The sequence below is a fragment of the Syngnathus leptorhynchus genome, chromosome 1 (genome assembly GCF_054491065.1).
Source record: "Syngnathus leptorhynchus isolate UIUO chromosome 1, UIUO_Slep, whole genome shotgun sequence".
In the NCBI taxonomy this organism is placed as follows: domain Eukaryota; kingdom Metazoa; phylum Chordata; class Actinopteri; order Syngnathiformes; family Syngnathidae; genus Syngnathus; species Syngnathus leptorhynchus.
In genome coordinates this window covers 24,042,989-24,068,006 of record NC_141195.1, presented here as the reverse complement: position 1 = coordinate 24,068,006, position 25,018 = coordinate 24,042,989, and the positions used below count along the sequence as shown (strand labels likewise).

At 41.9% G+C, this 25,018-nt stretch overlaps 3 protein-coding genes across 10 annotated transcripts; 2 read left to right on the top strand and 1 right to left on the bottom strand.

The window, feature by feature from the left end:
- Positions 1-51: 51 nt before the first annotated feature.
- Positions 52-2,271, top strand: LOC147062882 (glucagon-1-like). 2 transcript variants are annotated; one of them, XM_085920534.1, is made up of 6 exons: positions 52-190; positions 267-364; positions 431-580; positions 1,082-1,198; positions 1,949-2,095; positions 2,164-2,271. In XM_085920534.1, exons 2-6 carry the CDS (start codon positions 276-278, stop codon positions 2,186-2,188), a joined length of 528 nt encoding a protein of 175 aa, XP_085776660.1. In that variant the 5' UTR covers positions 52-190; positions 267-275; the 3' UTR covers positions 2,189-2,271. The 2 variants fall into 2 exon arrangements, with proteins under 2 accessions (XP_085776660.1, XP_085776670.1); XM_085920544.1 differs by lacking the exons at positions 1,949-2,095; positions 2,164-2,271 and having other exon boundaries at positions 63-364; positions 1,082-1,279.
- Positions 1,521-21,606, bottom strand: LOC147062881 (sodium-driven chloride bicarbonate exchanger-like). 7 transcript variants are annotated; one of them, XM_085920430.1, is made up of 27 exons: positions 19,159-21,606; positions 17,361-17,390; positions 12,176-12,257; positions 11,322-11,465; positions 11,103-11,244; positions 10,581-10,741; positions 10,261-10,449; positions 10,064-10,152; positions 9,191-9,348; positions 9,018-9,105; positions 8,677-8,823; positions 8,105-8,205; positions 7,781-7,955; positions 7,573-7,706; positions 7,247-7,492; positions 7,064-7,169; positions 6,787-6,948; positions 6,615-6,728; positions 6,306-6,467; positions 5,992-6,243; positions 5,850-5,918; positions 5,314-5,487; positions 5,099-5,221; positions 4,958-5,022; positions 4,759-4,863; positions 2,062-2,184; positions 1,521-1,663 (listed from the first exon to the last, which is right to left on the bottom strand). In XM_085920430.1, exons 1-26 carry the CDS (start codon positions 19,570-19,572, stop codon positions 2,103-2,105), a joined length of 3,714 nt encoding a protein of 1,237 aa, XP_085776556.1. In that variant the 5' UTR covers positions 19,573-21,606; the 3' UTR covers positions 1,521-1,663; positions 2,062-2,102. The 7 variants fall into 7 exon arrangements, with proteins under 7 accessions (XP_085776556.1, XP_085776591.1, XP_085776549.1 ...); XM_085920465.1 differs by having other exon boundaries at positions 1,530-2,184; positions 19,159-19,264; positions 20,548-21,606; XM_085920456.1 differs by lacking the exons at positions 1,521-1,663; positions 2,062-2,184 and adding exons at positions 2,601-3,746; positions 4,388-4,425.
- Positions 20,573-24,997, top strand: stk24b (serine/threonine kinase 24b (STE20 homolog, yeast)). Its single transcript, XM_085920521.1, has 11 exons — positions 20,573-21,200; positions 21,361-21,591; positions 21,699-21,755; positions 21,877-21,985; positions 22,067-22,224; positions 22,314-22,499; positions 22,573-22,724; positions 22,845-22,968; positions 23,063-23,131; positions 23,202-23,338; positions 23,405-24,997. Exons 1-11 carry the CDS (start codon positions 21,165-21,167, stop codon positions 23,436-23,438), a joined length of 1,293 nt encoding a protein of 430 aa, XP_085776647.1. The 5' UTR covers positions 20,573-21,164; the 3' UTR covers positions 23,439-24,997.
- The last annotated feature ends 21 nt before the right edge of the window (positions 24,998-25,018 follow it).

Sequence of the window (25,018 nt, the reverse complement as noted above, 5' to 3'; positions counted from 1 at the left end):
TTGCACCTTTACCTGGCATCACGCCCCAACACATTTCCTGACGAGGGCTGAAACACATTTAACAAATGGACTGAAAGTAATTGCTGGGCTGTAAATAAGGCAGAAACCTACCCATCCGAGCAGATCCACCTTCAGGTATTCAAGAGCCACAGGTTGGAAAGTTGGCGTTCTTCTGAAAGAGGAAATATAGGTGAGATCTTCACAGACGCTCGCTGTAAAATTGATCACGCTTACTGTGTACGTTTGCTTTTCATTCTATGAGACAGGTTGTAGCGATGACAAACATTCGCTCCTTGGTTGGTCTCCTTGTCGTCCTCAGCTTTGTCCAATGTAGCTGGCAGGTTCCTCTTCAAGACATCTCAAGGTACAACCCCCGATTGGAAATATAGTAGTAAGTGAGGTTACATTTGCTACCGTCTCTTTTGTGAAGGACATGTTCTTCCTCCTCAAGTTCAGAGACAGACGATGCTTTAATGAGAAGACATTCGGAGGGAACTTTTTCCAACGACTACAGCAAATATCTTGAAGACCGGAAAGCTCAGGACTTTGTTCAATGGCTCGTGAACAACAAGCGGAGCGGGTTAGTGGTCCACTTTATGTTTTGTTCTGATAGACAATGTGTATGATATTTGCTAAATATAATTGGTGTTTTTCAATCTACCGAGAATCAAATATTCGAAAAGCAGCATTTTTACTTTTTAATAAGTCGAATTCTGTTTTGTGGTTCTCACTTGTTGCGATTCTGCATTGATGGTTTCGATGCAGCTTGATAGTTGTAGTATTGAGGCGGGTTAAGTTTATTTTGGGGTTTAAAAAAAAAACCTCTTGCATATGCTAACCCTAACCCTAACCCTAACCCTAACCCTAACCCTAACCCTAACCTTAACCCTAACCTCTTGCATTTGCTGTACGGTAAGAATACGACCAAAATTTATTTTGATAATCGGTTAATAGCGGCAACATACATTTATGAAGTTAACCCGTTCCGTGAGCGAATGAGGATGTTCAGTTGTTCGGCTGTTAACCGGCTTTAGCATTAGCCACCGTTTGCACTGACGGAACATGACGCTCTTGTTCCCAGCAGCATGGAAAAGCGTCACGCCGAGGGCACATACACCAGCGACGTCAGCTCATACCTTCAGGACCAGGCCGTGAAAGATTTTGTCGCCGGGCTCATGTCTGGACAAACCAGAAGAGAGTAGGGGAACTTCCTGCTTCTTTGCATTCCTCCAGTGCCTGATTCCACTGGGACAACATCCCCGGCTGCTTTGACCTTGCCGTCCCGGCCCGTTTGACCTTCATGTCCCTTTTCCGTGTAATAATAAATCACATGAATGCGTTGAGTGGAGTGACATTTTACAACATGAACAACGTTAGCTAATCGATTTAGCTTCTTTAGCATCCAATAGGTTACAGGTTGAATAAATACTGTGCTGATTTATAGCTTCAAAATCATTCAGCTATCAAAATGTAATGAGATTAAATTTGTACACATTTTAATCATCACTTTTTTTAATTTCGGTGCACAGGTTTGTAAGCGGTTACCAGTTTTTTTTTTGCTTGGATTCAGTACTCGCTCGTAAAAGGCTGTCCGTCTGTTTCCTGTGACTGACTGGTAACCAGTCCAGGGTGTATTCTGCCTTTTGTCCGGCAATCCGTGAGCCTGAGGAAGACAGAAAATGGATGGATGGATGGATGGTTTGTGAATAAGGATCGCTAAATGAACGTGAAATTCGCATTGTTTTTGCCGAAGGGCACAACCAGCAGTGGCCAAGCAGTTTTACGGGTAACGGTAAAATGCATATGATCAGATCAATATAACAAAGCAGGTTTCTGAAAAGATGCTTTTAAATTCTTAATAATAACCATACAATTGACATTAAAAAAAGAAAACAACCCAGACAACCATATGGCCCAGTAACGGTTTCCATGGTGTGCATGTACCCAGATGGAATGTCAAGCTGCAGGATTGCGGGTCAAACCGGAGGAGGCACGTGGACGGAAGTTTCACCAGTGACGTAAGCAAAGTGCTGGATTCCATGGCGGCCAAGGAGTACTTACTCTGGGTGATGAACTCCAAGTCTTCAGAGGAGAGGTAAAGGCTACTCAGTAGTTACCTTGACCAAGTAGCATGTTCCTATTATGATGTTCTGTGTATTCCAGCAAGATAGGACAAGCTGACCGCTGAGGACAACACAAGAAAACAAATATGAGGAACAGGAAAAGCCATACCAAAAAAAAAAAAAATTCTTCCATTGTTTTGAAAGCACTGCCATAATGATTTTTTTTCTACGCATTTAAATTATTTTCTATTTATAAAAGTTACAAAAAAATTTAAAGCTTAGGTATAAACAATTCTGCTGGGCAAAATAAATGTTTTTTCATCCAACGTTTGCATTACTTCTATTGCACATGTTGGTGTTTTGTCGACAGCGTTTTGCATTGTGTTTACTATTAGCATCATGCTAACTTATTTTGAATAGATATATTTGATTCTCTCTTTTATTTTGGCAGAAAAGAATTGCTCACAAAGTGCTAAACCACTGCCTGTTGAGTTCAAATTTTCTGAAAACAAAGATAGAAAAGGAAAAAAAAGCATCTCTTTATGTATGTTTATTTCATTTTTTTATAGACACGCCAATCAAATCCTTTTTCATTCAGCTGAAGAAAAAGCACAATTGAAGAACAAATCGAAACGGATTATTTCACAATGGCCAGTCAAATTGTCAAGCGAATGCACATGGCTATTGTCTATCAAAGTTTAAGGCAAACAAAATACACACAGATGCAGTCAAAATATGTGATAGTGATATCATTTTGACCTCTTATTAGTTTGTTTAAGCATCAAGGAAACATCTATGTCAGAAAAAAAAACAAAAGCCTTGGACATCATTTTCAGTTATATATTAGTAACACTGAATAAAATATAGTGTGTATTATACATTGTTAAGACTGATCAGCACATATTACAGGTTGCCCTTTGCAGAAAAAAAGTTTTTATTGCATCTCTAGGAGTACTAATGGTGCTTTTTAAAATAAATGTCATTTTGAACACAACACAGAAGACAGATTAGGTCCGTGGATGACAGCAAGATGACAGTGGTAAAGATTTTTGTACAAGCCACTCGAAAGGTCAGCAACAAACAAAGAGGAAAAAGACCAAGTAGCAATTTGCCAAGATCACGTGCTACTTTGCAAAAGATGAAGGGAAAATAAAACAGCTGTAACATCACCAAAAGTAATAAATATACAGAATATATATATGAGATTTAATATAATATTCCCTTCCCCAAAAAATTTTACTTTTGACACACTTTTCACAGAAATTCTAAATTCTACAATAATCACATATTTAAGCAATTTTACTATTTTGCTGAGGCAGGATTTTAGAAATGTTCTAAGTTTTGCGAAACATATAAATACAATGAAAATATTTTTCAAAAAAGTGTCCTTCACTTGGCCCGTTTTGTTGCTGGTTTCACGCAAATGTGCATTGATTCTTTAATATAGTCGCCGATGTTGTTTCTAATGTCATGTTTCATACAGAAGTTGCACACGACACACAAAAAAAAAAATCACAGTACAAAGGTGGTGGAGTGTGGCACAGTTTTTTTTCTTTTCTGATGAACAAAAGAGACAAAACAACGGCATTGTCTGCCAATGTGTGTCATCACAAGCTTGTCTCCCGATCCAAGCTCTTGTCGTGTTTCCGACGTTTGTGGCGCTTCTCAACTTTTTTGGGTAAACTGGGCAGGTGAGGGGAGAAAAAAAAAAAAAACAACACAATGTATTGAAATACTAGCAAATGACTTTTTTTGTAAATGCAGAGGAAGGCTGAGGGAAAATACCATAAAGGAACAAATTAATTGACTAGTGCACAGCACAACTATCATCTCAATCCGAAGATATCATGCAAACATGCCCCCTAGTGGCTGGAAGCAGTACATGTATGTCAATGGCACAATCTGATTGGATAGATAGGTAACTATAGAAAGTTGTGCAAATAAACTCAAACTAGTGAGTGTGGTTCCAACTTCCAAACGTGAATCTCTCTCTTTGCTCTATTATTGTTATGATACCGACGTGATTTTTTTGAACGCACTGAAAACGTAACACGATGACGAGAAGTTCGAGTTTATGTCTCGAAGTTGAATCACTGCCACCAGTTATATTGCAAATTCTGCAAATCATCTCAGCGACAACTTGTACCTCAAACCCTTAAGTTGATCTATCCATCCATTTTCTGAATTACGTTGAGTTTCCACTCAATTCTTCCTAACATGCAAAGGGGCAAACATGCACGGGCAGCAATTCAAAACAAAGGCATTCATTTGACATCACTGGGTCAAAGGTTGCAGCCCTAAACAAGCAACAGGACAAGACTCACCTTTGGCTTCTCAGCTTCTAGGAAGTTAGGAAGGGGAGCTTGAAGGGTGGAATGAGGCAGAGGGAAGCAATGCAGGAGATTCTATGTTAGTCTACTGGCTGGACAAGCATAAGGACAGGGCTGCTCATAATTCATGTTCACGCAAACATTTGTCGAAAAAAAAAAAAAGGGGTCTTCAGGATCAGAAAGTTCTTGAAGTTGATTTAGCTAAACAAGTTCAAATCCCTGTAGCTCCAGTGGCTGGCGTAAGAATGTAATGTTAACAAACGGAAACGAGACAAAACTTAAAAAAAAAACAAAAGTGACCTAATTCTGTGAAAATTCGATTCGAAATAATAAAGAGCCTAAAACATTTTTTGCTGTTGGTTTACCTTTTAGCAGCCGGTTCCTTTTCCACGGGGTTCACGCCCTTCCAAACATTCCCGAAGGAACCCTTAGACATCTCATCGGTGATGTTCACTGTGGCTGGGTCGCTCCTTCAAATATATCCAAAAATAAATCCGATTTGAAAATACAAAGACAATACAGGTTCAATCTATGTGGTGGTTCCAAAATGAATTCTAAACTTACTTGTAGTGTCCTTCAAGTGGAACCTGCACAATGCCTTCTTCTTCTACAATAATACTGTGTTCCTCCTGAGGAGAAACGCGAGCGGCCGTCAGCAACGCAAAGGAGACGTCGTCGTCTCTACACCTTTACGTATCACTACACCTCTTGCGCGGCATCTTCAAGTTTCTTCTTCTTCCATTCCGGCATTAAGTCATCCAACCAACTGAGCTCTCTCTTGGTGAAGATGAAGTCCAGGAGCTTACGGATGAAGACGAGTGCCAAGACCTTGAGTAACATAAATTCAATAACCACTTTTGAGTCCGCACCATGAGATCATTTTCAATGTTTTGCTCTCTTGACTTTTTTTTTCTTTTTACCATCATCGGGAAAACGATGGCGGCCCTGGAGGTCTTGATGACCCATAGCAGCACCAAACAGCTGAGCTGGATGATGGTGAAAAGGTGCACCTTCCTCAAAGGAACGTGGCGAAGGTAAATGAAGTCAGGCTGATGTTTAGCCGGCATCCCATACAATCTGAGACGGTCAAAGAACTGTCAACAGAGAGGTCAGATCAAGCTACAGGATTCATCTTTTCTCAAAAATATGTAGCCATTGCTATTGGCCTCTCCGTACCTATTTCTTAAAAAAGAGAAAAAAAATTCAATGTCCAATGCAAATATACTAAATTTAAGTGAAATACAACTGAATTGTACAAAAGGCCGCGATTCGCTCGCATGCCACTAGAGGGAGCCCACGTAGCACCCTTGAGAGTATTACTGATCTAGACAATCCAAGACATTTGGAGATGTTGGTGGTTCAGAATGATAACCAATAATGTGACCAACTAGACTAGAGCCAAAAAAATTGCCGTCCACTTTGATTGGACACAAAAAAAAATGACAAAAAGACTTACCTGGATGCCTCGAAGTGAAGAAGCCCCCATGTAGAGAAACACTCCATACAACACAGGCATCGGGATGAACTAGAATGAAAACCCAGAAAAGTCATCGGTGATGTCTACGTATTGACATAATTCATGAATTTATTTTGCTGACCTTCAACACTGAGGTCATAAAAACAGAGCAGCCCATGAGGGTGAAGATCATGAGGCCGGTAAAGCGCTGCTCACGGATGCCCAGGAACTTGGGCTGCTCTCCGGGTGCAGAGCACTCGGACTCCAGCTTCAAGCTGTTCACGTGCGAGATAGAAAGCACGGTGGCGGCCACGAACCACGGCAGGCCCATCACAGAGCACACGCCCAGCATCACCCCGACCACAAACAAGTCAAGGTGGTAGCCACAGCCTTTCTGGAAAAAGCACGGCCATTTTCAGAGTATTTTCTCCGCAAGTCATTTCCAGGTGTGGATACCTTCAGTTTGTGTTCTTTCCTGTTGATAATCACAGCTGTGATCTGTTGGTCCATGAAGATGAGGATGGTGCACAACAGAGCAGGGATGAAGGTGATGATGGTGGTCCACCATGGGTTGGGGCCCACGGGATTTATAATCCAGGTGCGATCATCTCTGGTTGGCTAAAAACAGTACAACATTTTTTGGGATTTCTTCAAGACATGAGCTGGTGTTTGCAAGAACGTGGATCGCTGTGGCTGTGGTTCTTCTTTTGGAGTAAAAAAAAAAGCCAACCTGATCTTTGATTGTTTGAGCTAGCTAAGACTCACTTTAAACTTGTTGGGAACTTGTAATTTTGGTGAGGGAATGCCCAGAGCGTAGTCAACCAGAACCATGGTGAGGATGGTGATGAAGACTGCAAAGTCACTGATGATGGCCCGAACCTGAACAAAAACTTCATTGAGGTCATTAAGACCACAAGGTGGCTCGGCTAGTACTGACCTTGGTCGGAAAGTAACGCCTTGTCTTGAACTCCTTGAGAAAGGCGGACATGAAGACAGTAGAGAAGAAGAGGACCACACACCAGAAGAGGACGTCTGGAATGTAAGGGCCGTGGGGACCACAGGCGCTCCCCACGAATTCCCCGTGCAGCTCTTCGCACTCCTACTGGCACCAGAGGACACGATGAGGACGATCGCGAGATAAACGACAACGGAAATCTTCTAAAGGCCCCGTCCACATGTTTCGATTTGTCGGGTGAGTTCCAAAAATGATTTACCTTAACTTCCAACATGGTCCAGTTGACCTCAGAGGCTGTGATGTTTCTCTCCTGCCACAACAGCCGAGTCTCATTGCTGGGATCTTGGGGCTCTGCACAAGTGCACCTGTGTAGACCAGATAATTCCAAGTTGGTCAGTTGATCTCACTCAACAACAGGGTTCTTCTTTTTTTTAGCACTTACGAATACAGTGTTAGCTTCTGAAGGTTGTTGTTTTTATTGATGGGGTAGTGCACGCCCAGGTGGATGAGTTTCTCCAGGGCCTCATAGATGAATATGATGCAGATCAGGGCAGCAAAGGCTTCCTCTGTAAACCTTGTGATGTAACAAACAAGTGAGCTGGCATCCGTGGCCACGAGCAGGAGACAGAAAAAGGACGTCCAAAGGCCGATACAGGCCCTCAGGGAGAGGTAGGAGAGGCCGTAGTCCCTGCAAGAGGACGAGAAAGTCCTCAACATCAATTTGCAAAATGATTCAAAATACTTCGAAAAAATAAAAAAAAGACATACTTGCAGAACTTGAAGAGGATCTTCTCAAAAACAAGGACCGGACCGGTGCTGCCAAGGATTGTGAGTGGCTGCCCGGCAAAAAGCGAGTAGGCGATTCCAGTCATGGAAGCCCCGAATAAGGACTCGATAGCGCTCTGAAAATAGTTTGGAGGGAAATGTCAAATGGGAGCGACGATATCTTTTTTTTTTTTTTTTTGAATCCACTTACCACACGTCCTTCGGTCGCTTCACCAAGAAGACCTCCAAAGGTGATGACAGGTGACATGCAAGCGCAGTAAAGGAAAAGGAAGGAGGCCAGACACTGCAGACTAAGAGCATCCGTGTAGTCCGAAAGATAGTGAGGGGCCTTTCGCTTGATGTCCAGGATGAAACCGCCAAAAAACCTTGGAGGAGCATCAGAGGAAAAAAAGCTGTAAGTGGTATTATCTCATTGCTCCATGTGGTTATGTCAAGGTGGACTTTTGTAGGAGCACGGCAAGATTGAGGTGACATTTTAACAGAAGAGGCCGATGAATGTCTCTCTTTGACCTACTTTCCAGTACGTTGAAGCTCAGGGCCACCGTGACCTCCGTGTTCCTCGGAGTCAACAAGATCGGTGACTCCATTTGGAAGAGGAGGAATCTTCCGCTTTTCCTGTCGAATAATAATAGAAAATATTAACTCCGACCGCCACACTGTGCTATCTAGTTCTTAGAAGTATTTGATTTTGAAAACGATAAATAGCATCAATAGACAACTGTAATGAATGAGTGAATGTAGAAGATCTCAATCCTGGTACATATTGAAATGTGTTCGTTAAGAAAAAAAGTGGTGGTCATGCAATATTCTTTATTTCATAATTCATTATTATTTATTTATTATCAATAATGTATTTTAAGCGATCAACGGGTATCTAGGGCAACAGACAGAACAGATGGCAATTGTCCCGTGTATCGATTTTTTTATGACACTTTGTGTGTGGTGTTTTTTTTTAACCATGTCATATAAGTGCCTTGGCTCAATAAAGGTTAAACATTCTGGCGTGGTTTGGATATAATCCTGCTATAAATAACAGAAAGGAAACTCCTAACAGGTCAAAACAAAACCTTTTTTGTGGGGGTTTACCTGAGAGGGCACATTTTTGGGAGGTTCTATTCTGATGGAGGGATCCCATTCTCCAGGGGGTAACACTGTCACTTGGTCCAGGAACTCATCAATACCAGCCACAAGGTCATTTCTGTCTTTGGCTTTGTAAGCCACATCGTGGAAAATCTGTTGAGGGGAAAAAAGTTTGGTTGTCATCCCAACGCCTTAAGTTCATCACGGGGGCGGGTGGAAAGGCAACATCTGCTGAAAATCCTGATGCTCATCATTCATTCCTCTGTAGCTTCCTTTTTTTTCAAGGAAGCAACAGAATCTGTCATCATTGCTGTTTTAAAAGTTTGGCTCCCGGACCAAAACCTCACCTCGTCGGTCATTAAGGTTGCGATAGACCGTCCGATTTCATGGTACTGCGGACCTTTGCCCAGAGGCCCGAGCAGGATGAAAAGAAACCTGCGAGAGTATGTATAGAGGACACAATCAGGGAGTGCGCTGGATCATCTGTCCAAAAAGAAACACAGAAGTCAGCGGGAGCAACCTAGTGGTGATGGGAACCTCAGCCAGGCCGCTGAGCAGCACAGCGGGCGCCAGGCGGACAAAGGCCACCACAGGGCGTTCGAGAAATTCCAACTCGCCAACCAGGATGTTAGAGGCCTCTGCGCCAGGTGGGATCTTCTTCATGAAGTGAAGGTCGATCTAAATAACAAAACTTTTGAAGAACTGGTGACCGATACACAATCGACTCATCATTCTAGAGAGAGTTATTGTGACTAACTTATTGAAGAACTTGATTTGGGATATAGTCACTAAAAAGGCAATTGTGAAAGTACAGGACTAAGTTTCCGTACCTATTTAAGTCCAACAAGTAAAATGGTGAAAGGTTCATGAATATTCCCACATGAACGGTTATGGAGTCCCACAAGGGTCAATACTAGGCACACTATTATTTCATTTATAGTTTAATATTGGATAGAAACTCCAATTTAACCTGCCAAAATCAATCATTGGAAGACCTGAATGACTTTGTGTTCACATCCAAAATGGTGCGTATGTACTTAATAATTCATAATCATTAATTAATAATGATAAGAATGATTTCCCTCCCCCCTTGTTGTAGCTACAGTAATTCTTTTCCTTCTTGTAGGCCATGTTGGATTAGGATTTTATTCATAAACAAAACTATTCACGCTCATATTAACACCTGCGGGGAAAGTGAGCGCGCCCGGAGAAAACCCACGCAACTATCACGACGATGTATTTTCCGTTATGTAAATAGCTTGGTCCTCTAGTTACACAATGTCCAATTTCCCAGGCTAAGTTGCAAAATCAGACGGGTACCCAATCTTAAATCAATAATTTGACCCGGTTTCACGTTCCGCAGATAAAACAGCAAAACCAGCGGTGGGCTCACCTTGCTGAAGTCGACGGCGCTGTTTTCTCTACTGACGTCTTGTTTGCCCTCGCTGATCGCGGACTGAGACTGAGATGAAACGGTTTGTCCTGTCAAGAAAATACTGATATCAGGTCAGCCAAAATACGCAGCTAAATGTCATTAGTTTGTTTGCGTGTATATTATATTATTATAATTAATGGCTCACACGTACTCACCATTCTTATCCATGGAGTGAGGCTCTGATTGCTTCTTCCCAATATCTGCAAAGGAGCGAACAATGGGAATACGGTTGGCAAGCTTCTTGTGGTTCTGATGGTGATGCTGCTTGAGCAGAGCTTCACGAATCCTCCTCCTAGCATCTTGACCCAGTTGACCGGACACTTCGTGCTGATCCAGGACCATGTCTAAAAAGGAGAGCAAACCAGAACTTTTTTTTTTTTTTTTTAATAAGCGGTACATAATAGATAGATGGATTATATACTGTAATTGCTAATAAGTGTTGGGCTCATTGTCTCCATGAAAATGATTGTTGTACCTGCAATCTCCTCCAGGGAATTTGCTCTCATGTCCAGCATAACAGTGCCATTCATGATGCAGCTGCGGAGCTCAAAAAGACTGTGGAGGGACAGCGTGGCCACGTAGGGCTTACTCCATCGCTCGCCACCATCTTCGACGTCTTCCTCAAACTTCAGCCACCTTTACGTACAAATACAAATAGATGCAGCTAGCTGTTGCCGAACCATCTGGATGGATTGCAGAGATTGCAAAAAAAAATGATGATGCTTGTATGGACTTTTTATTGTTTGGTATTTTAGTCATAATTGGATTAATTTTAGGGTGTTAGATACCAACATAGATATTCACTCATTGGTACTGATACTAAACTACTTGGACTCAAATTAGAAAATTGGATCATTTGAAGTAAGATCTAGAGGAGACCTAAGAAGAAGACGTGAAGAACAACACCGCAACGCTCCAACTAAGATTTTGTTTGCAAACATGAAAATGTCTACAGGGATGACAAAAGTAGGATGTGGTGGGACAAAAACAAGCCCACCTGGCAGTTTCCTTCCATTCTGCATCCTCGCCCTCTCTGAGGCAAATTTCATCCAGCTCGGTGAACAAAGCGTGCGGGATGTGCTCCTCATCGCCATCTTCTGTCCCCAACAAGAACTGCACCCTCTGGGCTGGTGTGTCTGCTGCAGCAAAGGACGACGTTTTATTTCTGCTCAAACGGCAGCCGCATGAAAATGTAATGAACGTCGGGACAACCGACTGTGTGATGGAGATTCTCGTCCATCGTCAGCCGTGGAGTCCCTCTCCTTGGAACGCTTCCTGTGTCTGTGGCCGTGGTGACGGTGGCGGCGATGTGATCTGCGGCCCAGAGGAACATGTACCCCAATGTATAGAGTGCGGTGACCTGGAGTCAACAAAAAAAAAAAAGGGGGGGGGGGGACTTCATGCTCCAACTGCAGACATTGTGTGCAACTTGGCCACCGGGGGCAGTATAATACTGACAAAACTACAGCAGTATTGTCATATTAGTCATAGTTTTTTTTGTAGAGCATAAAGAATGCATAGCTGTGAGTGTCACTATCGTGTTGCTGCACCATTTGTGTTCGAATATCCATTCCATACTGTGTTGATTGATTGATTTTTCTTCCAAAGTAAAATTGTTTGGTCGGGCTATTCATTGTTTGTTTACATTGAATGCAGACTTAGCGATGATTTCCACCTCCTTTTAGCTGCCACACTTGTGCGTGCGGAATTCGAGCATGCATGCGCAAGGTTAGAGTGAAGATAATCTGAGCTGACTGTCTCCTCTTTTTTATTGCAGTCGAGCTGACTGGCCAGTGATGCAAACTCTCCACCCATCGCTGGCTCTCAGCTGAGTGGTCAGAGAACTGTGACTGCCCTGTTCTTGCCTCCTGCACCGTATGAGGTGCAACAGTAAAATCAAGTTGATCTGATTTTACACATACAATAAGCGGTTCAGAAAACAGATGGATGAGATAGGAGTCATTGGTCTGATTATTATTTTTTTTCTTTTTGCTTTGAATTGATGGCAAACTTGAAATGAGTGTTGTATGGTGGCAAGGTGATAATATATAACACGGAGAGGGTTGTTACCTTCTAGTTCTTCCTTCTCAAAGTTGGTGTTCAGCATGGAGCGGGTTCCGCCACGGTCCACCACTGCTTCCTCATCAGTCCTCTGACACAAACACACACAAACAAGGCTTGGTTCAGGACTGTAGATCATCTAAACTCGAACATTTCTTCAACCTTACGCTTTTCTTACAAAGTGAGAAGGTATGTCCAAAGCTGCACCTGAAAAGTGACTAGTCACTAGCTGTAGACATAACAAGTCAGCCAATTTGAATTTAGTATTTAAAATCTGCTTTTTAAAAAAAAAAAAAAAAAAAAAAAAAATCTGGTTTCCAAATGAAGTAGCTCTGACCAACCAATCAGAGGACAGAAATAGGCCAACATCAGTCTGAGCTTTCCTGAAGGGGAAGAGCATTTAATTTGGGAATTGTATTGGTTTAATAAATAGCAATAACCATGCTGGGATTCTAATGACCCTGGGCAGATGATATTAAAATGAAAACACATCATAGCAGAAATCAACAACATAGATGTTACTGCTGATAGTGTTTAGGCGCCCATGTAGCACAAAATTTCTTTTCCTGTCTTGGCCGCTCACTTGTCTTCCACGCTCTGGGCTCTACTTAGACGAGTCGAAGCGAGCAGCAGACAGCCATGAACCCTCGCTGTCGGGTGAGGCGGAAGAAGAGGCAGAACGGAACGCCGGCAGGAACACAATGATGAGATTCAGCCTCCTGGTTGACAATTTAACGAAAGCTTGGCTCACCCGTGGCCAAATGTCGGCCGGGTCACTGCAGGAGACAGATCTGCCCCGAATACGAGCTAATTCCACCATGAAAGATGCAGTGAGAATTTTTGTATCTTTGATGAAAACATAATAATAAGACACATATTTTAAATTGTGATTTTAAGCTATTTTTCTAATGCCAAGTGTCGGGGTCAAAGGTCATCCACCAATCACCATTGTGAAAACATGGAATACATCGTGACAGGCTTAGGAGGGCACTTGCTGAGTATCTCCAGCTTATCCGGCAAAGATTAACGGACAAGTGAAATGGTGGCACATCACTCTCTCACACATGGATGATAAGACGGAAGATCAAAAGTGTTTAGTGGACAGACGCGGCGAGCTCATGCTGGTGCGTTGGTATTCAATATCCGATAAGTCAGTGTTAATTGACTCAGACACTCAAACGTGATGTTGAGTCTGACAAAAAAAAGAACACGAAGGCTTGTCTCACATTTACGTCACATTACTAGAATATTGGGTGCACTTGGAAAATGCGGATGGAATGTTCAACTGCACTACGATCACTACTGGTGTTCCTTTTATGTAGCTCAGTAAGGAAAGTAGACATTAAACATTCATAAACATAGAAAGGCGGCAGTTACGTGACGAACACGCTTGGGGTTAAGTGGTGCTGACGTTCATCGCAAATGCGTGTGTAACTAACATTAACATCCAAAGAGCTAGCTTAACGCTATAGGGTTAAAAAAAAAAAAAACACACACACACACACACTTTAAGTTGAGCAACTCCAAATTGGACAAGACACTACAGTGATGAAAATGGTTTGCTGATCTCATTGTTAAGTGTTGTTCAAATTTGTTTGGCACAAAATGGCGGCTAGCAAGTAAATGTTATTCATCAAGTGTTGATTAGAAAGCAGAATGAAAGTTGTCTTTTGGATAGGAGGCTAAATACAATTAGTCTCATAAATACAACAAAAAATATCCATTTTAAATATATTTAATAGTACAGTAAGTCTTTAGGTAAAGATTTAAGCGGATGCTTACGCAATGTTGTTGTTTTTTGTGCTAGCATATTTGTTTTTATTCCAGTCTAAATGCATATAGTCTTTTTTCTTTGTAGTTCTTCAAGAGATTTGTCTTTTCTATTAGGACCTAAACCAACTTTTCAACTTGTAAACATCAACTTTACCACTCTGCAATGATAGTTATAGCCTGCCAGCTAACGCTAGCTGTTTAATATGTTCCGTGTGGTGAATCGGTACGACCAAGTACCTTACCGAATGTTTCCTACCCACCCCTAAAAAAATCAAATACATGTATCACAACCCCTATTATGTAACGATGAGCCAAAATATCCACCCAGCAGGCCTCTGTTTCTATTTATAGGCCGTAATGATACAGCTAGCTGAGCTAAACCTGAAAGCATTTAAATCATTAAAAGAAATACGATGAAATTAGAGCCGAGGAAATGGAATCAGGAATTTCATGAATTATGTTGTGTGATGCAGGGGAAGAACAGGGAGCATGTAAACAAGACTGCAGGGGGTGGGAGTCGGGATGGACGAGGTGGAGGAGGGGTGGACATGCGACCATGCGTGATAGAGACATGCTCACGTGTTTCTGTATGTACAATCCATGATGCCACCAGAAGAATGATTACGTGCCAGCCACAACATTACGACCGGCGCTGGCCCAATATACGGGAACTGAAATATTCCAATAAATGAGAATAACAATTTTGCTCTGATAGAAATGACTCCAGTCCAATGTCACGTTCCTCTTCTGAAGGTCAGGATGCTTTTATACATGTTGCGCAAATACGAGCTCACGTGGCTTGAGACCGAGACACAATTCTTATTCCACACAGCCTGCCTCTGTCTGCATTTTACATAAAAAGCAATCAAATATATATGTTGAACACGAATTAAAATAACGGGTTGATCTTTTGGTCAGTTAAAAAAAAAGATCCAGGGTTGCTGTGAGATCAACAATATGATATTTATTTTATGACCAGTTTGTGAAGCATCTAAATGAGTGAAGCGTGAACCACCAACAAAAAATATAGATTTTTTTTTTTTTAGCTTGTTTTGAGGGGGCGATACTATCATTAGAATTGACCCAACGTAATGTGACAAGCACTTTCTCCTTCGTTCATCACCACAAATGAATACGACTCAACCGGCTAGCAGCCCTAATGAACGTTGCCATAATAAAGCTGCTATGTTTTCCAACAGGTGTCCCTATATTGTCATTTGAAAATACAGAATCTTAACTCTCGCTCGCTTTCAAGTCATGGACAGCTGGGGAAGGTATTATGTGCATTAGCTGCACTGTTACATCACAATCAGTAAAGAACGGCGCACATGCTTTCAAAACATGAACTTAGTTGTTTGAATTCATCCATTCCAGAGACCCAAATCTATATACAAACAATTAAAAAGTCCAATTTTCCATATTATGTCCACTCTAGGCTTTGACCAGCTTACTTCAATTCCTATATTCCACACATGCTCCTTATGAGTAATCCATTCCCAATATCATGTAACTGTGGAAAACAGGTACAATGTGTGACCTAATTTCTGCAATAAGCTATTCATGGGTGTTCCCTGGGGAGCAACATAATGAAGGTTAAATTACTATTGTGGGAGTTACAGTATACTTCTTTCCAAAAAAAATAAGAATACACCACAGCAACAGTATGTGAGCTTGAAAAAAAAAAAAAAAAGGCTTGAGAGACAAAGCAATTTGATTTATTTCCACGCTGCATTAGTGTCAACACTACAGACGTGACGATTGTGGCGGCTTTTAGTTGACAAAGACGGAGAAGGATTATCGGTGGCTGTGAGGGCCTCTGCGACTGGCGGGTGGTTTTAGTTGTCATGGTTTTTCATCCCTACAGATGGTTACCGTGGCGATGATAACTGCTGAGAGCATCAGCACTTATAAAAACTGGAATATTCCGTCTGTATAGAAGGCACTGTCAAAACAGTACAAACGCTTTTTTTTTTTTTTTGGAATCCGATGAAGTAACCGGGATCATTGCAGCAGATATAAGCCCCAATCTCGGAACAGTACGGTCCCATCTGTCGAGGCAAGCTCCTTGGGATTTCTCACATGCGCAACATCCAAATCCCAAGAACTTTCGAAATCAAATGAATTTCAGCAGCCTACCTGGTAACTAAATCTCTTGTTGTAGTCCACCGAAAGCATTTTGGGTCCCTTGGGAGGGGACAGGATGGTTAGTAACCCCTCCCTCCTCCTTGTTTGGCGGGAAGTGGTGGGATGAGAGGGTCACAAGGGTTATGCGTCCCACTCGGAAAGATGACGTAGCTCACGGCGATGTCGGCTCGGAATGGAACATGGCGAGCTCGCATCCAAGAAACGGAGCTCAGCTCAGTTCAGCTCTGAATCAATCGTGTCTCGTCTCATCCAGGGTCAAATGTTTCTGCCTCGCATCCATCCGCCAATCCGCCCTAACCCCCCCACCCCCCCCACCCTTCAACAGGGATTATAGCGCTGTGACATCACCGATGCCAACATGATTGGAGCAAAGCTTGTTTCTCTCCCAGCTTGGTAGATTTGTTATCTCAAGTCGGTGTCCCAAAAAGTTTGCAATCGAGACAAAGGATCGTGACAACGGTGCCAGACTCCAATCAGTGTAATTTTCATTTTTTCTTTTTTTCTTTTTTTTAATGTAGTTACTTTTTATTCATTTTCAGTCATCATTTGTTGTTGTTTTGGTGAATTCTGCAATAACCCACTGCAGAGACAAGAAATATAGAAATATAGAATATCATTAGGATTCTTTTTTCCTACACTTCAACCGCCCACAGGCACCATGACCACTAACCCGTAACACCAACCAACCATCTTGCGCAATCGCAGTTAGCAGAAGTATTGCCATTTAACTAACACAGTACATGTAAACCAAATATTATAAGGTTACAAATGAAAGATTTTACAACATATAAATGTCATAAAAATGAAAAAAGTGCTTCATTTACGTTTTTATGTTTGAATCGGAAATGTCCCTGTCGCCCCTTTTCATTTTAACATTCAGTACAACATTGTAGCAGTCAGTGTTGAAAGGTCAAGCTCGTCCGTACGTGGTGCAACCTTGAGCTGGCCGCTTTTTACTTACTTGTCCTTCACGCAAGATTACAAACTTGCATTTGTTGTGGAATGTGCTTCCGCTTCGATTAAGAGATGTTTCTTCCACAGACAACTTTAAAAAGTAGTCAATAGGACATTTCACAAAAGATTTTTTTTTTTTTTGTATTACCTTTAAATACTGTGTGACTCATACTTACTGAATACTGAAGTTGTTTTCAAATGGACCGAGCCAAAGTAAAATGTCAATTTTAGCATTATTTAGCTCACATTAAGCACACAAACTTTTTTGATGCCTGCCTTCTAAAAGTCAAATTAATTGAGGGAATAAAAGGAGTGTACTTACCACATTTTTAGTTTCTTGTACGCTTTGTTCCTGCAATCAAAAGACATCAGTTATTAGGACAAAAACAAAAAACAAATGTCAAAATGCTAACAATGAGATTTGTCGATTAATCGTGATTAAGATCATCCAAATTGTCCTTCAACTATAATCTAAAATTCCCTTTTAAATTCCATTTTAAAAGTTCAAAGCCTCACAATTCCATCTCCTAAGAACTATTCAAATTTGGATTCATCGCCCCAAAGAAGCAACTTTATAAACCTCAACAATATTTCCCAGATTTTTAATGCTGCTTTTGTACAATGACAAAAGTGAAGTGCGTTACAATTAAGAGCCGTCACAAAACTCAACATCAAGTCCCGTTCAATAGAAAACATGAAGTCCAGTCCAGAACCAATCGTTGCTGCAGAAATCGCTGGTAATGCAATTCAGTGGTAATTGATAGATCAGTTGTGGTTTCCAACCTAATTGACAGAACAGGCACACAATCGCATGGAGGCTAATATATTTTACTAGCTCTGTATTATTTATTTTTTTATTCCCTGATTCAAACGTTAAATTGTAATTATTTACTTGCATTCTTGTACAGACCCCCAAAAAATGTTTTAAAGGAAGAATTGAGCTTTAAATTGGTTCTTCTTGTTAAAAAATGCTTACAATTGAAGGAAAATGGAGAAGATTATGAAATGTTTTATATGGTCTCTTGGGAAAAAAGATTTTTTTTTTTTGGGTATATAATTTGGGTCAGCTGTGGCATAAACTCTAAACTGTGTGGTGGTCTAATAATTCTTTCAAGCACTGAATATTGTAGGACCTGATCCCAGATATTTTGCTTATCTCTGTAAATATTGTTTCATTCTGGAGCCTATTAACCAATAAAGAAGTGATTTCACTTCACTGGTCTGAATGTATCATCTATGACGCCATATTGTGGCAGGCAGAATGTAGAAAATGAACCTAAGGTTTTATTTTAGGTCAGCAACATTTTCCTAATGTTGAATATGTGCATTGGCTCAATAGAAGCATGCGTATATTGAATCGCATCAATACTCGCTTCCCGGACATGATCCACGTAGCGACATGAAATCCTACTGATGCTATGACAACACAGAGAACAAGCACGCCATGTATCCTAAAATAAATCTAGTCAACATTTCTCATTTATCTATTTTTTTTTCCTCCTGAATAATGATGAGATGACGCTATCGTTAGCGACGTGAAACGAGGCCTCTGATTTTAGTGGGCAGGTGCTCACTCAATCTGCCACTGAATCACCAAATGATTAATTCCAAAAATGATGAGAATTTAGTAAAAGGGGGGGGGGGGGGCTTCTTGTTAGTTGAAAGTATGCGAAAGATGCCTCATCCTAGCTCACAGGTTGCATAAGAGGCTGCAGGTAGTAGAGGGCGCGTGAAGTACACTCACTGGGCAATTGGATCCAATTGGACAAAATCTATTTGTATTTCTAATTTAAAAAAAACAGCTTTGTTTTGATTGACGATGACAACATCCTATCCATTTCACATCATGTATAACAAAGCTGATTTCACAGATGCACATCGAGCATCATTCAAATTGAGTTAGGATGATATCATTTTTTTTTTTTGCCTTAAATGACATTGAATTTGGAATGTGTGACAAAAGAATTGTAAATCCCAATTGCCCATAGCAGTGCACCACAAAGATTCAAATGCTTCTAGTCATACTAGCCAAGGGAGATTAAACCGAGCGTCTTATGTTGAATTCTAAAGAGAAATAGCCAAACGTGAACATTTCACACACGACAACTCATTTGACTCACCGCTGGCAACAGGGGCTCCATTTGAGCACCCTGATCGGTAATGTCCATCTTTTCCTCCTCCTCCTTCCAAATGTGTTGCGCTTCTTTAGTTGAGACGCCGATGAAGCTTGACGATAAGGAGAGTGGTTGATATGTCTCGTTGTCTTCTCCACTCGCAGTACCAGGATATTTACCGGTACGGGTTTTCTCAAATGGAGGTGGCAAAGCATGCCCTACATATTTTACGCATGGAGGAGGGAGGTTGCGCCAGCCCACATAAACGTGGGGAGGGGGGGATCGGTGCCAGAAAGCCTCCGTACGAATTCGTCGTAAATGGGATATGAGCGTAAATATATCAAATGTAATAAATACAGGAGAAAGCGTGAGTGGTGCATTGACATTGTGTTTTTTAATTGACGCCCACGTACACAACATGGTTTGTTGCAGTGGCGGCGGGATGTAGCTGATTTTTTTTTTTTTTTTTTTTTTTTTTTACGTAGCCTGGATGTGTTAACATAACGGAAATAAAGTCACAGCATAATGTGATCGTGACCACATTTCAGTCTATGCGGCACGCGATCATGTGCGGCCATCGCGCATCATGACGAAGGATGCTGCGGCACCTCAATCTTGTATTCTAGCGCCTCTATCTGGCCCAAACTGGAATTATTATTATTATTTTAATTTTTTTTTTATTGCTGCATGCAATAACTTTACCTAGAGTTGTAAAGGGCTTACTTTATCCGTCTGTGACTGTAGTAGTCACAGATTAGTAATATTCTATTTATATTTGTTTGGTACTAGAATTCATTTGTCGCACATGTCAAATTCAGGATGATATGCAAGGAAGGAAGGAAAAGGGAGATTAAGAACTGAGATGAGAATGAAAGGAGACAAGAACGTATAAAATGAAAGGAAGCAAGGAGAATTGAAGGAAAGACAGGAGAGAGAAAGGGTCAAGGATTGCATGAGAGGAAGCAAGCTAGCTTAAAACCAGAACCCTGGAAGATGTCTTGAAACCTTACTTTGAAATCACAAACCTTCCATAAAATCCCAAACACTCAGAATTGCTTGATGCAAGAATTTAATTTCGGAAGCTTTTTTTTTTCAGGATTTGACAGATTGGAATAAAAGTACTGCTGTGAGTTACAGAGCTGTGGAAAAATGTTTGGCCAATTTTGATAGTAGGGCATTTACGAAATTGAATAAATGACGCATTTTAAAATTGTACTGTATCTACTTTTTTTTGTGTGTAAATAAATTAACTAGTATAGCATCCAAACATGATTTTCTTTACACAAAGCGGTAAATCCGCGAACGATATTTGAATTTAAATAGTTTTGTATGAACGCAAACAGGTATAGCGATGCACATTTGGATATAATTGAAAATAATTTCTCGGTTTCTTACATGGTGTAGTCCGGCTCAGAACCGCCCTACAGTCAGACGTCATAACTGACAAGATGGCCGGGAGTTCGGGGCAAAAGTGAGGAAGGAAACCAAAACACGGGCTGCTTCGAGCACATGACGAACAGTTAGTGCGAAGAGAATTACTTCAAGACTCCGCTATTTTGACCTCCATTATTGCCATGCCGGGGTCGTTATTGTTTGAGTCCGCTACATGCAGACAACGTTCGGTTGTCTGCTATGATTGGCTAGCTAGGTAGCGAGCTAACAATGCTATCTGTCCACCGAGCTAAAACTGTTACCGAAAGGCTTCACTTTTATAAAGTGACAGCGAGCTAAGGGCTTTGCATAAACTTCTATTTGCTTTCCCGAATCATATCAAAACGTCTTCTGGGCGTGGTTATTAAACGGAGGAGTTGAATAACTTGTCACTGTTAGCAAACGACCGTTATCTCGACAAGCCTTTAGCGATGCATTTTATTTTGGAAGGAAAGCTCTGACATTATTTGAACTCCACAATAGCCGCAGTAGCGGGAGTCCCGTGGGGCCAACTGCCCATTCACGTCACTTAACTAGTAGTTGATATTAGTTGAGCCAAGAAGCTCTGAGCCAGTCCCACCATGGCCCATCCCCCTGGGAACCTGCCTGGGATGCAAGTAAGAGCAGCTTTTCTAATCTCGAATACTTTATGTTTAAAATGTCAGATGATCAACAGAGAAAGTCCAGTGATACGTTTCAAATATCTGCTCTACTTCTCTGTTCTTCTTGTTTTCACTCCTCAAACCTCTCACTCTTCCATCCATCCGTCTCGGTCAGAACGTCAGAGTGGACCCAGAGGAGCTCTTCACCAAGCTGGAGCGTATCGGCAAGGGTTCGTTCGGCGAGGTCTTCAAAGGTATCGACAATCGTACTCAAAAAGTGGTGGCCATCAAGATCATTGACCTGGAGGAAGCCGAGGATGAGATCGAAGACATTCAGCAGGAGATCACTGTGCTGAGCCAATGTGACAGTCCCTTTGTCACCAAGTACTACGGCTCCTACCTGAAGGTAATGCCAATTATAATTTCCTGCTATTGGGAATTGACAGAACATCTTCATGGCCCACATTTTGCTGATTTGTGATTTAAATCCTGTGATGCATCTCAACTGCATAGGATGCCAAGTTATGGATCATCATGGAGTATTTAGGAGGAGGCTCAGCTTTGGATTTGGTGAGTAAGTCCCTCTTGTCGGATTTATAATTAAGGCCCGATTCTGAAGGAACTTAGGGTCGTCATATTTTTTGCACCGATTAGATTTTGTAATAAAAGTTTTGGATTTTGCCTTTGGAAGATGGAGCCAGGTTCTCTGGATGAGACCCAAATTGCCACCATCCTGAGAGAGATCCTTAAGGGGCTGGAGTATCTGCATTCTGAGAAGAAAATCCATCGTGATATCAAAGGTACGATTTGGTCCACGAGACCTAAATTGCTGGCAAGGCAAATATTTTGACTTCTTCCATGTTGATTCCATTTCAACTCAGCCGCCAACGTGCTGCTTTCGGAGCACGGCGAGGTGAAGCTGGCCGATTTCGGAGTGGCCGGCCAGCTCACCGACACCCAGATCAAGCGTAACACTTTTGTGGGCACGCCTTTTTGGATGGCTCCCGAGGTCATCAAACAATCCGCATACGACTCGAAGGTGCCAACGATATTTTCCAGGATGGTGTTCGACCTATGTTTCTTTATATTTGATTATCATTTGAGCTAAGATCTCTGCGTACATTTCAGGCAGATATTTGGTCTCTGGGCATCACGGCCATCGAACTGGCAAAAGGCGAACCGCCCCACTCGGAGCTCCATCCCATGAAGGTTTTATTTCTAATTCCAAAGAACAACCCTCCGACGTTGGAGGGAAACTACAGCAAGCCGCTCAAAGAATTTATTGAAGCTTGCCTCAACAAGGAGCCCAGTTTTGTAGGTATTTTCATCCGGCCATCTTGTTTCCCCTTCAGCCGTGCATTTAAAATGTTTTTTTTTTTTTCTACAGAGGCCGACCGCCAAGGAGCTGCTGAAGCATAAACTGATTGTGCGCCACGCTAAAAAGACGTCCTATTTGACCGAGCTGGTGGACAAGTACAAACGGTGGAAGGCAGCGCAAACCAGAACCGCGAACGAGTCCAGTTCCGATGACTCCGACTCGTAAGTGTACAATAAAAGGATCAGGTTTTGTTTGTGTTTTATGAAGCAGTTTTTAACTTCTTTTTTTTTTTTTTTGGCCAACTCAGCATTTTTTGACAACTTATTTGATATATCCGTTAGGGAGCAGGATGGGCAGGCGTCGGGCGGAAACGACTTTGGCAGTGACAACTGGATCTTTACCATCCGGGAGAAGGACCCAAAGAAGCTACAAAATGGAGAGGGACAGTCAAGCGCAACTGAGCAGGTGCCACGTCAAGTATTTATGCTCTCCGAATGATTTGTGTGAAAATGCTTGTGGTCTTTTCTTTTCACCACTCTCCATCTTTTCTGCCGTGCAGACGAAAGACATTCCAAAGAGGCCTTATTCACAGAGCCTGTCCACCGTCATCACTCCCGCATTCGCAGAGGTAACAATTTCCGTCGCCCAAATCCACGATATCAAGAACCCTTAACTCAAGACTCCCTTCACATTCCCAGCTGAAGGCCAGACACGAGCAAGTGAACCGGAATCCCGTTGTTTTGGACGGTTTGAAGGAGGCCATCTTGCGGGCCGAGGAAGCCTACCCGGGGATTTCGGATTCCCTGGTGGCGCACGTGATCCACAGGCTTCAGAGGTACCGCCAACGACACCTGTCGTTGTGCTTACCGTCATTGATTTTCTTTCTTTCTTTCTTTTTCAGTTTCTCCACAAGCAGGTCGTCCTCTTCTTCGTAAAGCGAGCGGCTCTCTGCGACCCACCCACGGAAGCATCTCCATCCTCCAAAGCAACCCCCCCCCCGGTAGCAGCTGATCTCAATCAACATATATTTTCCGACGGGACTATGCGGCAATCGGCTCGGCCAAGAGACAAGGCTCTTTTCGCCCCGAGGCAAGACTTAAATCCAGCCCCCTCCCTCCCTCCCTCCCTCCCTCCCTCCCTCCCTCCCTCCCTCCCCTTTAACCCGTGCTTGCAGCGTATCCCACTGGGAAGCCTTTGTTTGACAAGAGAGCGAGTGTGCATGTAATGGTTTGCACCAACATGCCCAAAAAGGTAAATGGCATTCTCCGTGGGAAAACTCAGGTAAAAATGCTTTATGTTGTCAAGCGGCTGGGCTTGTCAGTTTGCCAGGGGGCTTAATCGCTGTATACAAAATGCCACCCCACACATTTTGCAGATGCTTCTACTGAAAGAGAAGAGAATAAGCGGAAAATGTTTTTTTTTTTTTGGTATTATCTTATTTCATTTGAGTTAGTTCCATCAGTCTGAGTACAGAGCCCCAGACATAATAAATTTTTTTTGTAACAATCAAATAGATTTAACATATGTACAAAATTGGACTTCAAAATACTAATTTGTGGACACAGAATACTTATTTGTTGATTTAATATCCTTCCCAAGAACAACTCGTGTAGGCGGATAAGCAAATGGAGCACACATTTCTCCGATTCATTCAAATTCCAAACCGCTTCTCTTCATGGGAGTTCCCAGTATCTAGTATGTCCTGAACTGGTTGCCAGCCAATCACAGGGCACACTTGGAGAAACTCTTCACTTTCACAGATATTTTGGAGGTCAATGGGTCTATCACGCATGTGGAAGGGATCCAGAGTTACCAGAGAAAAGCCTCGCAGGCATGGGGAGAAGATGCAAACCTCGCACCTCTGAGGTGGACATGCTAATTTTTGTATTATTTAATTTTTATATTATGCCCACTTGTCTGGGACTCTGTAGCGAGTAACTCATACTGGTGTTTTTTCTCTGTCTCAACTTACAATCCTTTCATTTCAATGGCCTGCTTTGTGCAACAATGTTTTAAAGGATGGGGGGGGCAACACGGCCAAACAATGCCACTCACATGAGAAGTGCCACGGCTTGTCTGTTATGGTCTCCATTTCAGATTATTATTTTTTTTTTTTTTAAACCCATAAAATTGTGGTCCGAAGTGAATTGAAAGCAAACCTTGTTACAGTTGCTAATAACCATGTTGCTATGTATACTTAAGAGCTCCAGAGTCTACTGTGCTAAAGCAGCAATAATGTTGATAAGTATCACTTGTCAACGCAGGTAAGAAGCAAATTAAGAAATAAATGGTATTTTTATAACTGCAGTTATGGAAATATGGAATGCTTAGCTGAAATTAAAAAAAAAAAAAAAAAATCACTTTAAGGAAATTCTGTACATTTGTTTATCATAGCAAGCAGTTTATAGTAGTGTATATAATATTTGCTCGAGTCGTTGGAGAAATCAAATGTAAGCGTTCAAAGTGGCAGAAGAAATAAAGATGCTACTGCAGATCGGATGACTCCGATGACTGG